Source organism: Dermochelys coriacea, chromosome 15, assembly GCF_009764565.3.
Source record: "Dermochelys coriacea isolate rDerCor1 chromosome 15, rDerCor1.pri.v4, whole genome shotgun sequence".
NCBI lineage: Eukaryota > Metazoa > Chordata > Testudines > Dermochelyidae > Dermochelys > Dermochelys coriacea.
The window spans coordinates 33,079,411-33,093,817 of NC_050082.1; the positions used below are offsets into that span (position 1 = coordinate 33,079,411).

The 14,407-nt window shown below is 41.4% G+C and overlaps 1 protein-coding gene across 10 annotated transcripts in view; it reads right to left on the reverse strand.

The window, feature by feature from the left end:
- Positions 1-14,407, reverse strand: part of KREMEN1 (kringle containing transmembrane protein 1) — a 136,678-nt gene that overhangs the window by 20,009 nt on the left and 102,262 nt on the right. For 9 of the 10 annotated variants that reach the window (XM_043497767.1, XM_043497770.1, XM_043497769.1 and 6 more), the window contains 2 exons: positions 4,272-4,393; positions 3,622-3,775 (listed from right to left, as the gene is read on the reverse strand). In XM_043497767.1, coding sequence (XP_043353702.1) covers positions 3,622-3,775; positions 4,272-4,393 — 276 coding nt within the window. Of the gene's footprint in view, positions 1-3,621; positions 3,776-3,871; positions 3,973-4,271; positions 4,394-14,407 lie in introns of those variants that run through there. The other variant, XM_043497773.1, reaches the window with a different exon arrangement.

The following is a 14,407-nucleotide window of genomic DNA, read 5'->3' on the forward strand; positions in this document are numbered from 1 at the left end:
CAGCGCAGGCCACAGAATCTCACCCACCCACTCCTATGAAAAACCTCACCCATGTCTGAGCTATTGAAGTCCTTAAATCATGGTTCAAAGACTTCAAGGAGCAGAGAAGCCTCCCTCAAGTCAACCATGCCCCATGCTACAGAGGAAGGCGAAAAACCTCCAGGGCCTCTCCAATCTGCCCTGGAGGAAAATTCCTTCCCGACCCCAAATATGGCAATCAGCTAAACCCTGAGCATATGGGCAAGATTCACCAGCCAGATACCCAGGAAAGAATTTTCTATAGTAACTCAGATCCCATCCATCTAATATCCCATCTCAGGGGATTTGGCCTATTTACCTTGAATATTTAAAGATCAATTACTTACCAAAATCCCATTATCCCATCATACCATCTCCTCCATAAACTTATCGAATAGAATCTTAAAGCCAGATAGATCTTTTGCCCCCACTGCTTCCCTTGGAAGGCTATTCCAAAACTTCACTCCTCTGATGGTTAAAAACCTTCGTCTGATTTCAAGTCTAAACTTCCTGGTGGCCAGTTTATACCCATTTGTTCTTGTGTCCACATTGGTGCTGAGGTTAAATAATTCCTCTCCCTCTCCTGTATTTATCCCTCTGATATATTTATAGAGAGCAATCATATCTCCCCTCAACCTTCTTTTAGTTAGGCTAAACAAGCCAAGCTCTTTAAGTCTCCTTTCATAAGACAAGTTTTCCATTCCTCGGATCATCCTAGTAGCCCTTCTCTGTACCTGCTCCAGTTTGAATTCATCCTTTTTAAACATGGGAGACCAGAACTGCACACAGTATTCTAGGTGAGGTCTCACCAGTGCCTTGTATAACGGTACTAAAACCTCCTTATCCCTACTGGAAATGCCTCTCCTGATGCATCCCAAAACCGCATTAACTTTTTTCACAGCCATATCACATTGGCAGCTCATAGTCATCCTATGATCAACCAATACTCCAAGGTCCTTCTCCTCTTCTGTTACTTCTAATTGATGTGTCCCCAACTTATAGCTAAAATTCTTGTTATTAATCCCTAAATGCATAACCTTACACTTCTCACTATTAAATTTCATCCTATTACTATTACTCCAGTTTACAAGGTAATCCAGATCCTCCTGTATAATATCCCGATCCTTCTCCGAATTGGCAATACCTCCCAGCTTTGTATCATCTGCAAACTTTATTAGCACACTCCCACTTTTTGTGCCAAGGTCAGTAATAAAAAGATTAAATAAGATTGGTCCCAAAACCGATCCCTGAGGAACTCCACTGGTAACCTCCCTCCAACCTGACAGTTCGCCTTTCAGTAGGACCCGTTGCAGTCTCCCCTTTAACCAATTCCTTATCCACCTTTTGATAAAAAGAAAAGGAGTACTTGTGGCACCTTAGAGACTAACAAATTTATTAGAGCATAAGCTTTCGTGAGCTACAGCTCACTTCATCACCTTTTGATGTTGATATTGATCCCCATCTTCTCCAATTTAACTAATAATTCCCCATGTGGCATGGTATCAAATGCCTTACTGAAATTTAGGTAAATTAGATCCACTGCATTTCCTTTATCTAAAAAATCTGTTACTTTTTCAAAAAAGGAGATTAGGTTGGTTTGGCACGATCTACCTTTTGTAAAACCATGTTGTATTTTGTCCCATTTACCATTGACTTCAATGTCCTTAACTAATTTCTCCTTCAAAATTTTTTCCAGGACCTAGCATACTACAGATGTCAAACTAACTGGCCTGTAGTTACCCGGATCACTTTTTTTTCTTTTCTTAAAAATAGGAACTATATTAGCAATTCTCCAATCATTCGGTACTATTCCTGAGTTTACAGATACATTAAAAATTCTTGCTAATGGGCTTGCAATTTCAGGTGCCAATTCCTTTAATATTCTTGGATGAAGATTATCTGGGCCCCCTGATTTAGTCCCATTAAGCTGTTTCAGTTTCGCTTCTACCTCTGATATGGTAATATCTACCTCTATATCCTCCTTCCCATTTGTCATGCTACCATTATCCCCAAGATCCTCTTTAGCCTTATTAAAGACTGAGGCAAAGTATTTGTTTAGATATTGGGCCATGCCTAGATTATCTTTAACCTCCATTCCATCCTCAGTGTTAAGCGGCCCCACTTCTTCCTTTTTAGTTTTCTTCTTATTTATATGGCTATAGAACCTTTTACTATTGGTTTTAATTCCCTTTGCAAGGTCCAACTCTACTCGACTTTTAGCCTGTCTCACTTGATCCCTACATGTTCTGACCTCAATTAGGTAGCTTTCCTTGCTGATCCCTCCCATCTTCCACTCCCTGTATGCTTTCTGCTTCTTCTTAATCACCTCTCTAAGATGCTTGCTCATCCAGCTTGGTCTACAACTCCTTCCTATGAATTTTTTCCCCTTTCTTGGGATACAGGCTTCCGATAGTTGGAGTTTGGTCCTGATTTGAGCAGGGGGTTGGACTAGATTACCTCCTGCGGTCTCTTCCAACCCTAATCTTCTAAGATAGCTAACACAACCCCCACATTTCAGTGTTAGAGCAAACTGTGGACTTAGTAACTTTTCAAACCCATACTGTGAAGAGAAGCAACTATGTGGAAGTTTGTCCTAAGGTTTGGTATCATTGTGTAGATGAAGAAAAAGGTTGTACCTTATACCACACTTGTACATAAATTGAAGGGTCCTGTATTCAGGACAGAATTCAGACCTTATTTAATTGGTGCAACTCCACTGAAGTCAATGATACTACACTGTTACTACAGGGCTTAATTTCACTCTTAGTCTGGAAGGTTACGCAACTGGAACTGGTATTTATAGAGAGAGAGAGTGTGCGAGTGAGAAGTCCTTTGGGTGTGTAGCATTAAGGAAATATAACTCATTCCCTTGATGTAACATGCTGCTCCACTGACATGTCTACTACATTTTGTTGTCTTGTATCTCCGACATCCTCTTTTACTATGTAAGTAAGAAAATAAGGTTTATGGTCAACTATTCTGTTTTTCCTTTAATCAAAAATTAGTAACTAGATTTATAATTACACCTAATTATTTTTAGGGTAAAAAGTGGAACTCCCACCACTTCCCATAGCTCCAGGTAAATCTCTGCTGGGTTCCCCTTTCTCCTTTACCAGACTGAACATAACACTATTTATTAAAAGTTGAGCTGATGTGTACCAATTAAGGTGTCTGATGGGATTATTGAAGATTATCACGTACCTTAGTTGCACATGCATTCATTAATTAAGGGCAGATCTGAAAGTGCCCTTCAGTGCTGTGTCATAGATGACAGCCACTTTAGAGCCCTTTGTGGAAAAGTGCACCACAGTGCCTGGAGCATGAAGCAGTTGTCTGAGCAAGTATCATTTATTGGAAGAGATTTGCCAATTCATTCACAGAATTGGAATGAAGGTTAATTAATTTTACTCTGAATTCATGTTCTCATTTTTCTGAGCCAGACAGGGCCTCAGCTGCCCTACAGTTGAGCCCTACTGGGGGGGGGAGGGTCTTGCATTGTTTTATGACCAGTAGTGCTCAAATTCCTTGATGATTCTTTTCCCTGATTTGCTAAGTATTTGAAGCCTCCCCTTTCAGAGATGCTGAGCCCATTTAAATACTTACTGTCAAAGAGGATGACCCTGCCGTCGCCACCACAGGGTTGGGTATGGTCGCCAAAACAGACACTGTTGCATTCTGTGCTGACTGCCTCCCCATAGCGCCAATAGTCAGGGTTATTCCCACAGAAACAGGCATAGCCTGACTCCATGCCTGCAAACTGTGATAACAAAGAGACTTTAGACAGGAAGGGTTGACATTTGGGGAACACAGATAGCAGGTTGTCAGGGCATAAAGGGGACAGCAAGGAGTGTACCATTTGGAGGAGAATGATTAAGAGCAGGCCAGGAGAAAGCTGGCAGGGTGTTCTGCAGATGACTGAGCTTCAGGGGTGCCATTTAGGGCTGGTGAGAAAGCCTGTGCAGAGGAAGGAGGGGAGGGTTGTTACATTAATGAAGTGTAAGCATACAAAAGTATTCACATGTCTGCAGACATCTCCTCCTGGCAGTCAAAATATAACTTTTTTGGCTTATACCCAAGCTATCCTGGATAAGCAGGAGAGAGGCTGGGCTCCCTAGAGTGAGAGGAAGTGAGAGGCTGGGTTTCTTGGGGCAAGAAAAGAAGGCACCAGAAATACAGCAGAGATCTGTGTGTGTGTCATCCTTTCCCATTTTAAAAAAAAAAACCTCTCTGTAAATGGAGAGCAGAGAAATTACCTTGAACTGCTGATTTCGGCAGAAGCTGATGCAGGTTTGGATAGTGAGTTTGTTTGAGGTCTCACTGATGCCAGTAAGAGGGGGATCTCCATAGTCCTTGTAACAGCCAAGATTCCCAGGCACTGGAAAGAATTATGGAGAACAAATATTCTAGATGTGTGTCCATGAGTACACTATGATACAAAGGATTTCATATGTAACCTTGAGGCCTCTGCACAACTTTTAGCATAGATCTCATATTAGCAAGCTCCAGCTGTATGACACTGGCCTTTAGAAAATATGAAAAAGGCCCATCAAACACAGCAGAAGACAAGGAGACAAGAAATGAGGTGGGCTTCATTCCTGAATACATACACACCCTATTTTATAATCAGGTTCGGATACTATGGTAATAGGGGCCACATAAGCTCCTAAGATAATTTCATTATTCAGCATTCCTGATTTCAGCAATAATAAACAGGAATATTACACTAGGTTTGAGTGGGATCAGGGTAAATTTGGATTTGGAATGAATGATGTGCATTGTAATGAGGAACTGTTAAGAAATATGGCTTCTATTCAAACTATTTTATTCACTATGGACATACAATAGCAGTCTTCCAAAGTGGAGTCCACGGAGCTATTGAATCTGTGCTATTTGCCAGGATACTTCATTGCCATGTAATCATAAGTGGGTGCTGGGAGTACAAGAAATTAAAGTTGATACCTTGTTAATAGAGACTTCTTTTCATCTAACATCAATGAAGATGTCATTCTCATCTGCTGTACTATATAGTGAACATTGCATTGGAGTCAGCCTACCACTATACACTACTCTTCACCCAGGCAGGCCCAGGACTGGAATAATAGCACCAGGTTCTGTCTGAGGTCTGGCTGAATTCAGGATTGAGGGATGTTGCACATGGCAGAAAGCTGAATAGCATCTGCCAGCATTAGACCTGGCTGTAGCTCCAGTATAGTTAGAACCTAATGCATGAGCACAAAAACTCATCCTAGTAATTAAGATTATGGACCATGTCAATGTGGGGTGGACAAGGGACAAACCCAGTGACACTGTTTCCCTTTTAATTCCCTCGTGTCTATTCAAAGTGAGCAACATTTGCTAAAAGAGTTTGTGCTGGTGCCCAACAGAGAGAGGACTCCCTCCACCTAGGATTCCCCCTGTATGATACTTTTGCAGAGTAGTCTGAAGGAGGCATAGAGAATCCAGACAACTTGTGTGTCTGGGGATAACATACTGTATTTTCCAAGATACACTCAACATAGTGCACATGACCATCAATTAGCAGTTCCAGATACCAAAATAACAGCTAAAGGCTAGTTGGCACAGCGGGATAAATCATTCCCCTGCTGATAGTAATAGAGCATGTAAATCCAAGTGCCCTGCTCCAAATGCCAGGCTGTTTGTGTCCTTTGGTGCTAAAGGGGTCAGTTTATACCTTCATTATTTCCTTTCTATAACTACTCTAGATCAAATTTTCAGAGGTCCTAACTAATTTTGATTGCCTCAATTTCAGGGAGTCCAGCTTAAAATACTGTAAAATCTATTTATCAGAATGCTCTCATTGAAATCAATTGGAGGTAATGGTGTCCACCACCTCTGAAAATCAGGCCTTAGATGTCTTATAGGCAAAATATTGAAGATCTTTAGATTTGAATAAGACCTTTTCATACAGATCCATGCCCACAGTCATGGCCATTCTAGCCACTTGGCTGTTAAATTAGCAATGCAGCAATCTAATACTCTGAGGATTTATCAAGCTGCATGAGTGGCACTAAGAAGGGTATCAAGCTACAGAACAAGTTACTTGGTTTTCTAAGTAGGTTGGAAGGAAGCCTTTTGCTAACCTAAATTCCTCTTCCTCCATCTCCCCTTATTCATGCAGAGAACTATTCCTCTCTCTCTGCTATCTCAAAGCCCTATCCTTCCCTGCATCACTTACTAACCATATAGCTCAGGAAGAATTAACGTGGTTCACAACATATTTGTGAAAAATGATTCTTTCAGATACTTACTTGATATATATAGTAGCAAATGAAAGTACTAGTGTCTGTAGTTGGCCAGATGGCTTAGTATGTTATGTTTATGAGAAGTTCCAGGTATAAACCCCAGCTGATCATTCACTGCTGGGTTGCTTCCTGTTCTTGTTTCATCTGAACCACATTCCTATGCCCATCAGAGTGTCTACTGTTATTAACTATCTGTGTTGCATTAGGACCCAATAGTTGCAGTATGCTTTCTGATCCCGGTCACTGCTCTGGAGTATACATAATCAAAAGGTAGTAGTAGTCTAGTCTGGAGGTGATAAACATAGTGATATATCCTCTGAGAAGAAAAAAAGCAGTTTTCTGGCCACTTGAAGATAGTATAAATCATTCCTCATAATTGATGCAAATATGTCCAGGAACAGCAAGGAGTCCAACAAGACCCTGAGGCTTTATATTGCCTTGACAATCAACAGTCAGATGTCTTCAGTCAAGTGTGAAGTCCGTGCACCTGCAAGTTTATTATTTACGTTCCATTCTCCTAGCAGCACCACTAGCTTCCCCATGCTCAGTTACAACCACTGCTCTTCAGCCATCCATGATTTTATTTCTACCACTGGAAGACAGAGTTGTCTAATCACCATCTCATATGAAGGCAAGCAAAGTACAATAGGGCCCTGTAACTGGCTTCGTCAGTGTCTCCTTATTAGCCACCTGGAAACCCGCAATAGTCTGGTTGATTCTGCACAAGTCTGCACTTAATGCAGGGGGCCTTGCAAACTACCACTCTGTTTCCAACCCCCTGCCTGAACAAAGTTATGGAAAAGGTTGTAGCCATCATACAAGGTCCAGCAGTATTTAACTTCCCACAGCATCCTGAGCCCCTCAGGTCAGGCTTGAAGTCAGGACATGGCAAAAGGCTAGCCCTCTGCTCTGATGGATGACTGTACTAATGGCTTTGAACTGGGGCCACACCTCCATATTCACACTCTTGATATCTCAGCAGCCTTCAACACTATCTATTGTGAAGTGGTACTCCCACTACAGAGGAACTAGCAGGAGTGGATGCAGCAATGTCCTTTCTCTGACAGTTCTCGCACAAGCGAGATGGACCATCACAAATAAGACACCTCCCTTCAGCCAATTAGGCCTTTGGGAGAAGAATCTAAACACGATTTCAGTGTCTGGTTTATACTGACCCTGATTCTAATGCCTCTTACTCCAGATATTTTCTATTCAATCCACATCTTTAGATGGGAGTTTTCAAAGGGTAAATCTTTTACCTGGTACTGACTTCAGTAGAGCACAGCAGTACTCAGACCTAATCACGCCCACACTATTGGCAGAGTAATACAGTAAAGTAGCATCATTTGAGCCCTTTCATGACTTGGGGAAACGGTAACACGAGTTTCCATTGCAGTGGAGCCATTGATGCAAGCATAATATACTAAAGAGAGACAAAGTCGGAGTAGAATAGAGACAAGTCAGTGCAATTTGTCTTTCTGAAGGGCTCATAAGTGCAGGTGTTTTTGTTTAACTGCTTAATGCCAGGAGTCTGACATTCCTGACACAAGGCCCAGACCTACCAGTACAATCAGATTAATGGTAAAAAATGTCAGTGCTGGACTGCACAATAGCTTTCTATGCTTTAAGGATGCTGATAGAGATAAATGGATAAATAAGTTAGACTGAGACCCAGTGTCCATGGTGCAGAGTTCTCTTTGCTGAAGTGTGGAATCCTCGTTTGTTGTGTGCATAATGTACAGACAAAAAGAAATTTTTTATTCTCATTTTCTTGTTGCCATCTCAATGAGTCCAAAGAAACACTGATTCATTTACTTCACAAATCACTCATAACAGGCCAAACTGGGAACAATATAGTTTTAGGATGCAGCTATAATACAGATTGATGCCTGGTTTCTTCATGGAGCTTTTTAATATTCATTGGTAAAAGCAAAAAAAAAAAAAAAAACAGACGAGAACATTCCAGGTCCCACAAAAACTGACAACAGCATGTAAATCCAGTAATTATTCAGGTAACAAAACAGTGGAACTTTATATTTTTTGGACCTGATCAAACGCCAGACACAGAAGAGGCAGTATATAGTAAGTTTAATGTTGACACAAGAGGAGCAAAGCTACATGACAGTAAGGCAGAAAGGGATGAATACAAGTAAAAAAACAGAAGGCAAAGGATGAACATTTCTTAATTTTTAGGGGCTGCTTTAGTGTAGCTGTTAGTGATTAATGAATATATTGAATTGTATATTGCCATATTCTTCCCAAGAACAATTATGTCTACGTCTAGTATGTCTCACTATAGGTGAGAGATTAAGAAAACAGAAGAGCTGGGGAGGAGAAAATTCTAGTATTTGTAGTTTTGTTTGAGTAATTAATGCTGTTCTGGTTTAGTGTTCATAAAAATACTGTTTTAAGTCTTAAAATACAGCTAAAATTTTCAGTATTAATATTGTATATAGATAAGTACTCTAGCTAGGGCTCTGAAGTACCATGCAGCAATGAACATATAATTACTGAGACTTCAAGATACTGCCTGAATTAATGTATCATAGGTAATTTTCACCTGGAGCTCTTCTCCAGCTGAGTCCAGCTTGATAGAACACCTGCAGAGACATCTCAAATTTCTGTAGGGTGCATTATTACATTGTCCAACAAATACTTCCTGTAATACCATCCTAGCTCACTTCACCCATGGGACTTTGGGAATTCCTAAAACAGCACATTAAAAATATGCTTTGAGTTAGCTTTAACGGTGGGAACCTCCCGGTTGGTAAATTATTAAATTCTCTAACTAAAAAACAACAAACAAACATGTCACTAGGGTAACATTGTATAGCTAGTGAGCCCCTGTAGGGTCCCATTGTACCTCAGCACTCCAATCTCTGACTAACAAAAGGAATGTGACGGATTTGGAGCCAACTGTGGCTCACTGAGAGGCATCAATCTAGTCTAGGATTGGCAGTTAATCCTAAATGATGGTTCAATTCTTTCAGGGTGCTGAGCATTCTGGCCCCAATCCAGCAAACCACTTAAGCATATTCTTAACTAGAAGCATGTGAGGAGTCCTACTGAATTCAGTGGAACTATCATTTGCTTCTCGTACACTGAAATACTTTGATGAATTGGGATCTCAGCGCTCAGCACTTTGAAGAACAGAGCCCTATGTGTCAAATATCATTTTAATATGACCATCCAATCTATGGTTGTCATTCGGGTTCCCCCCCAGCCATAGGTTACCATTGAATTGCTGTGGCAGGGTCACCACAGAGTGTTCGATATGGAAATGACAACACACAAGGCTGTGTGTGTTTTCCCCTGGGGACTCTGATTTGGAAACAATGTTTTTTCACCAAATATGTAGTGGCTAAGTGACAGATCACAGAATGTGGTTCTTAGTACAGTGTCTCCATTTTAGCAGATTGCAATTGTTTGAAAGTACCTTTTTAGTATACACTTGTTTATACTGTATTGGGATGAAGTGGTGGGAGACTCCCAAGGTAAACACCAATATGTGACAGTTTTTCTGTTGATCTAAGACACACTGAAGGCTGCAAGCACAATGCAAAGAATTGCTTATATTGAGAAAAACTGTAAAGTTACGTATCATTAATGAATACCATCCCTGCACTCTGAGGCCCTATCTACATTCAGGAATTACGGGAAACTTTTGCATCATTGCCTTAGTGTAGAGAAGATCTGAATGACTAAAGCAACTCAATTTCAGTCTAACATGCGTCATGCTTAGTTCTTCCAGCATGAATTTATGTCTCTACCAATTAGGGAAGCTAATAAATGTAATGGGAGTCAAACTGGCCCACTTCTTTTATATAAGAATTTATTGGGACATCACAACAGACAACAACCAAACAGGGTTAGCTAAAAAGCAAATGTGATTGATAAAATGACATACAGACTATAGAGCCTTGACTTTTGGGATTTGTATTCAGGCTCATTCACAGTAGATATTACTGATTGTTCAAGACCAACAGATAAAGAGGGATGAGGGCTCAGGCTGGGGGTGTGGGCTCTGGGGTGGGGCTGGGGATGAGGGGTATGGGGTGCAGTGGAGCTCCCCGGGGCTACGGTGGGGAGAGAGGACTCCTCCCCAGCTCTCTCTCCCCGCAGCAGCACCTGGGCTGGGGAGTGAGGTCCCTCTCCCCATTGCGACAGGTTCAGTGCTGCGCTGGGTCAGGGTAGGGGTGCCTGTCCCCTGGCTGTGGCAGGTTCGGAGTTGGGCTGGGTCAGGGCTGGGGGAGGGGCGGCTGTCCCCCAGCTGAGGTAGGTCCAGGGCTGAGCTAGGTCAGGGCTAGGGAGAGGGGCACCGTGGCAGGTCTGGAGCTTGGGGAGAAGCATCTCTCCCTGCCGCAGCCCTGAGCGCCTGCGCAGCACTTAATAGGCAGCTGCATGGCTGTACAGCTTAGAGCGAACTTAGCATCCAGCCCAGTATCCTGTCTTCTGAGAGCGGCCAGTGCCAGATGCTTCAGATGGAATGAATAAAACAGGGCAATTATCAAATGATCCATCCCCTGTCATTCAATCCCAGCATCTGGCAATCAGAGGCTTCGGGACGCCCAGAGCATGGGGTTGCATTCCCTGACCATCTTGTCTAATAGCCATTGATGGACCTATCATGCATGAACTTACCTAATTCTTTTTTGAACCCTGTTATATGGATAGGGATAGGATACCCTGTTATAGGTAGGGATAGGATACAGAGGGACCTAGACAAATTGGAGGATTGGGCCAAAAGAATCTGATGAGGTTCAACAAGGACAAGTGCAGAGTCCTGCACTTAGGATGGAAGAATCCCATGCACTGCTACAGATAGGATAACCAGATGTCCCGATTTTATAGGGACAGTCCCAATTTTTGGAGCTTTTTCTTACATAAGCACCTATTACCCCCCAACCCCTATGCCAGGAGATCGAGGGATGTGATCATTCCCCTCTATTCGGCATTGGTGAGGTCACATCTGGAATACTGTGTCCAGTTTTGAGCCTCACACTACAAGAAGGATGTGGAAAAATTGGAAAGAATCCAGCGGAGGGCAACAAAAATGATTAGGGGGCTGCAGCACGTGACTTATGAGGAGAGGCTGAGGGAACTGGGATTATTTAGCCTGCAGAAGAGAAGAATGAGGGGGGATTTGATAGCGGCTTTCAACTACCTGAAAGGGGGTTCCAAAGAGGATGGATCTAGACTGTTCTGATAGATTGTAGCAGAAGACACAACAAAAAGTAATGGTCTTAAGTTGCAATGGGGGAGGTTTAGGTTGGATATTAGGAAAAACTTTTTCATTAGGAGGGTGGTGAAGCACTGGAATGGGTTACCTAGGGAGATGGTGGAATCTCCTTCCTTAGAGGTTTTTAAGGTCAGGCTTGACAAAGCCCTGGATGGGTTGATTTAGTTAGAGATTGGTCCTGCCTTGAGCAGGGGGTTGGACTAGATGATCTTCTGAGGTCCCTTCCAACCCTGATATTTTATGATTCTAGGATATAGCTGTGTTGACTGTGTCCCAACAAAATACGTTCATCTATGTGTCTGATAATTCTGTTCTTTACTACAGTTTCAACCAGTTTGGCAGTTACTGAAGTCAGGCTTACTGGCCAGTAATTGCTGGGATCACCTCTGCAGCCCGTTTTAAAAATTGGCATCACATTAGCTATCCTTCAGTCATCTGGTACAGAAGCTGATTTAAGTGATAGGGTTACAAACCACAGTTAGTAGTCCTGCAATTTCATATTTGAGTTTCAGTAGAACTCCTGAGAGAAGACCATCTGGTCCTGGTGACTTATTACTGTTTAATTTATCAATTTGCTCCAAAGCTTCCTCTACTGATACCTCAATCTGGGACATTTCCTCAAATTTCTCACCTAAAAAGAATGGCTCAGGTGTGAGAGTCTCCCTCACATCCTCTGCAGTGAAGACCAATGCAAATAATTCATTTAGCTTCTCCACAATGGCCTTGTCTTCTCTGAGTGCTCCTTTTCAGTGTCAGTGCATTATAGTATACTGTCTCACATCTTGTAAGTGTGGCCTACATTCTTTGTGCTTAGATGTTGCAGTGTTAAAATGCAAGTTCTTCAGATGAGCCCATAATACCAAGTGATCCATATCTGTCTATATAACTGACCTGTCCCATCATTATTCACCACTCTGCCAATTTCTGTGTTAGACTATGTTACACATGCCGAGGAATTACATTTCCACCAATGAAATGAAACTGAGATGAGAAAAGCTGCCATGCCATCCAACATGCTTCCTTCAGCAACCTCATACATTTGGTGAGACAATTCGGAGGGATGGACCGAGGTGACTCTGATTTGGTTAACTAGTGTAATCTGCTGTAATTTGGTCTCTCTCTTGAATTTCATAGTAATCCCATTACCAAAGAGAAAGGAACACCACCAAGCTACTGCCACTTCGAAGCATATTGTCTGAAGGATTTAGAAGCAGTTATTGTCTTCTTTCAGGTCTTCTCCATATGACAAGAACCTGTCCTTCCTTGATAGGTTTCAGAGTGGTAGCCATGTTAGTCTGTATCAGCAAAAAAACAAGGAGTACTTGTGGCACCTTAGAGACTAACAGACTTACTTGGGCAAAAGCTTTTGTGGGCTAAAACCCATTTCATCAGATGCATGCAGTGGAAAATACAGTAGGAAGATATATATACACAGAGAACATGAAAAAATGGGTGTTGCCATACCAACTGTAATGAGACCAATTAATTAAGGTGGGCTATTCTCAGCAGGGTTGAGCTTGAGCACTCAATTAATGCTGACATTTGCCTTTTTCTCCTTTGAATTAATCACACCAATTTCCAAGCCTCTTACAAGTTCATGCCATAATGAAGAGGTGGGGGATAGAGAGAAAGAGAGACCAGGCACATTCTGGAACCATCACTACTGCCATTTTTGACTAGAAGCTTTTATTCCCATTTAATAGTGCTGCTTCTATATGGCATACTTCTGAATGCACCATATCGATACATACTTCTCCATGACACATAGTACTAACCATAAATATTGTTGGGCTTGAAATATGGTGTAATTATCTCCATGAAAACACTGTAACAATAGATTTGGAATTAGTTATAGTGATCTGTAAATGGGAGTAATACTACACAAGTCCCTCCAAGCAATTACCAAGGCTTGATGTTGCCTGTATTCCACTTGTCCTAAACTATGTTAAATCACACTACCAGAAATTCTTTGTCTCATCAGGCATTGAAAACAGATACACAGATCTCATTAATTTAATTAATTAAAACACAGACTCATTAATTTTCTAAAAATTGAACAATCAATAAGAATTTCCACACCAATCACTCTATCCCTCCACCAAGGTACCTGAATCCTGATGGTGTATTTTTCAAATCTAGTTACGGTGTGCCTGAGACTTATCTTCAGGCCTGCCTGAAATAGAAGAAGAAGGGAAGAAACAAGCTCTTCTGCCTTAAATAACTGCACAAATCATCAGATTTGCATTAAGACCTGGAGGGGCTTGCAATGCACGGTTTGTTCTAAAATTGCTGCAATTCCTTTTTCTAGTATCTGATTTCAATGCAATGCTTGAAGCAGCTACTACTGGTCAAAAGGACATTTTGTAAATGTAAATCTGGGATTATCTGTGCAAATAAAAATGTCCAAATTTAAATCCTCTGTTCCCCACCACAAGGAAAATTATTGGGTCTAGTACTGAAAGGATTTATTTGTGTGGAACAAATGGGCAGAAAAGTTGTTTTTCAATTTATTTTTTATTAGAGCCAAATCCAGATAATTTGCTAGGATCTGTGGGCTTTAAAGAAAACACAGATGCCCCTCTTTAAATCAAGAAAGTACCCTGAAATTCAGAAATGGAAGAGCTTCTGGTATCTTGGATAGGTGATGAGTAAAATCCACTATGGATCATGCATTGTGGTTCTAAACTCGAAACTAAGACCAAAACTTTCATTCCTGCTTTTCTGAAGTTAGACTCCTCAATCCACACTGAGTCACCTAAATAAAAATGCCCTTTTGCCTTAAGAGCAAATTTTTAAATTTAGTTGTCTAACTATGTAAGCATGTACAATCCTCTTGTTTACATACCTATAAGAAGTAGTGGTGAGCAAAATCCAAATCATATTGTAC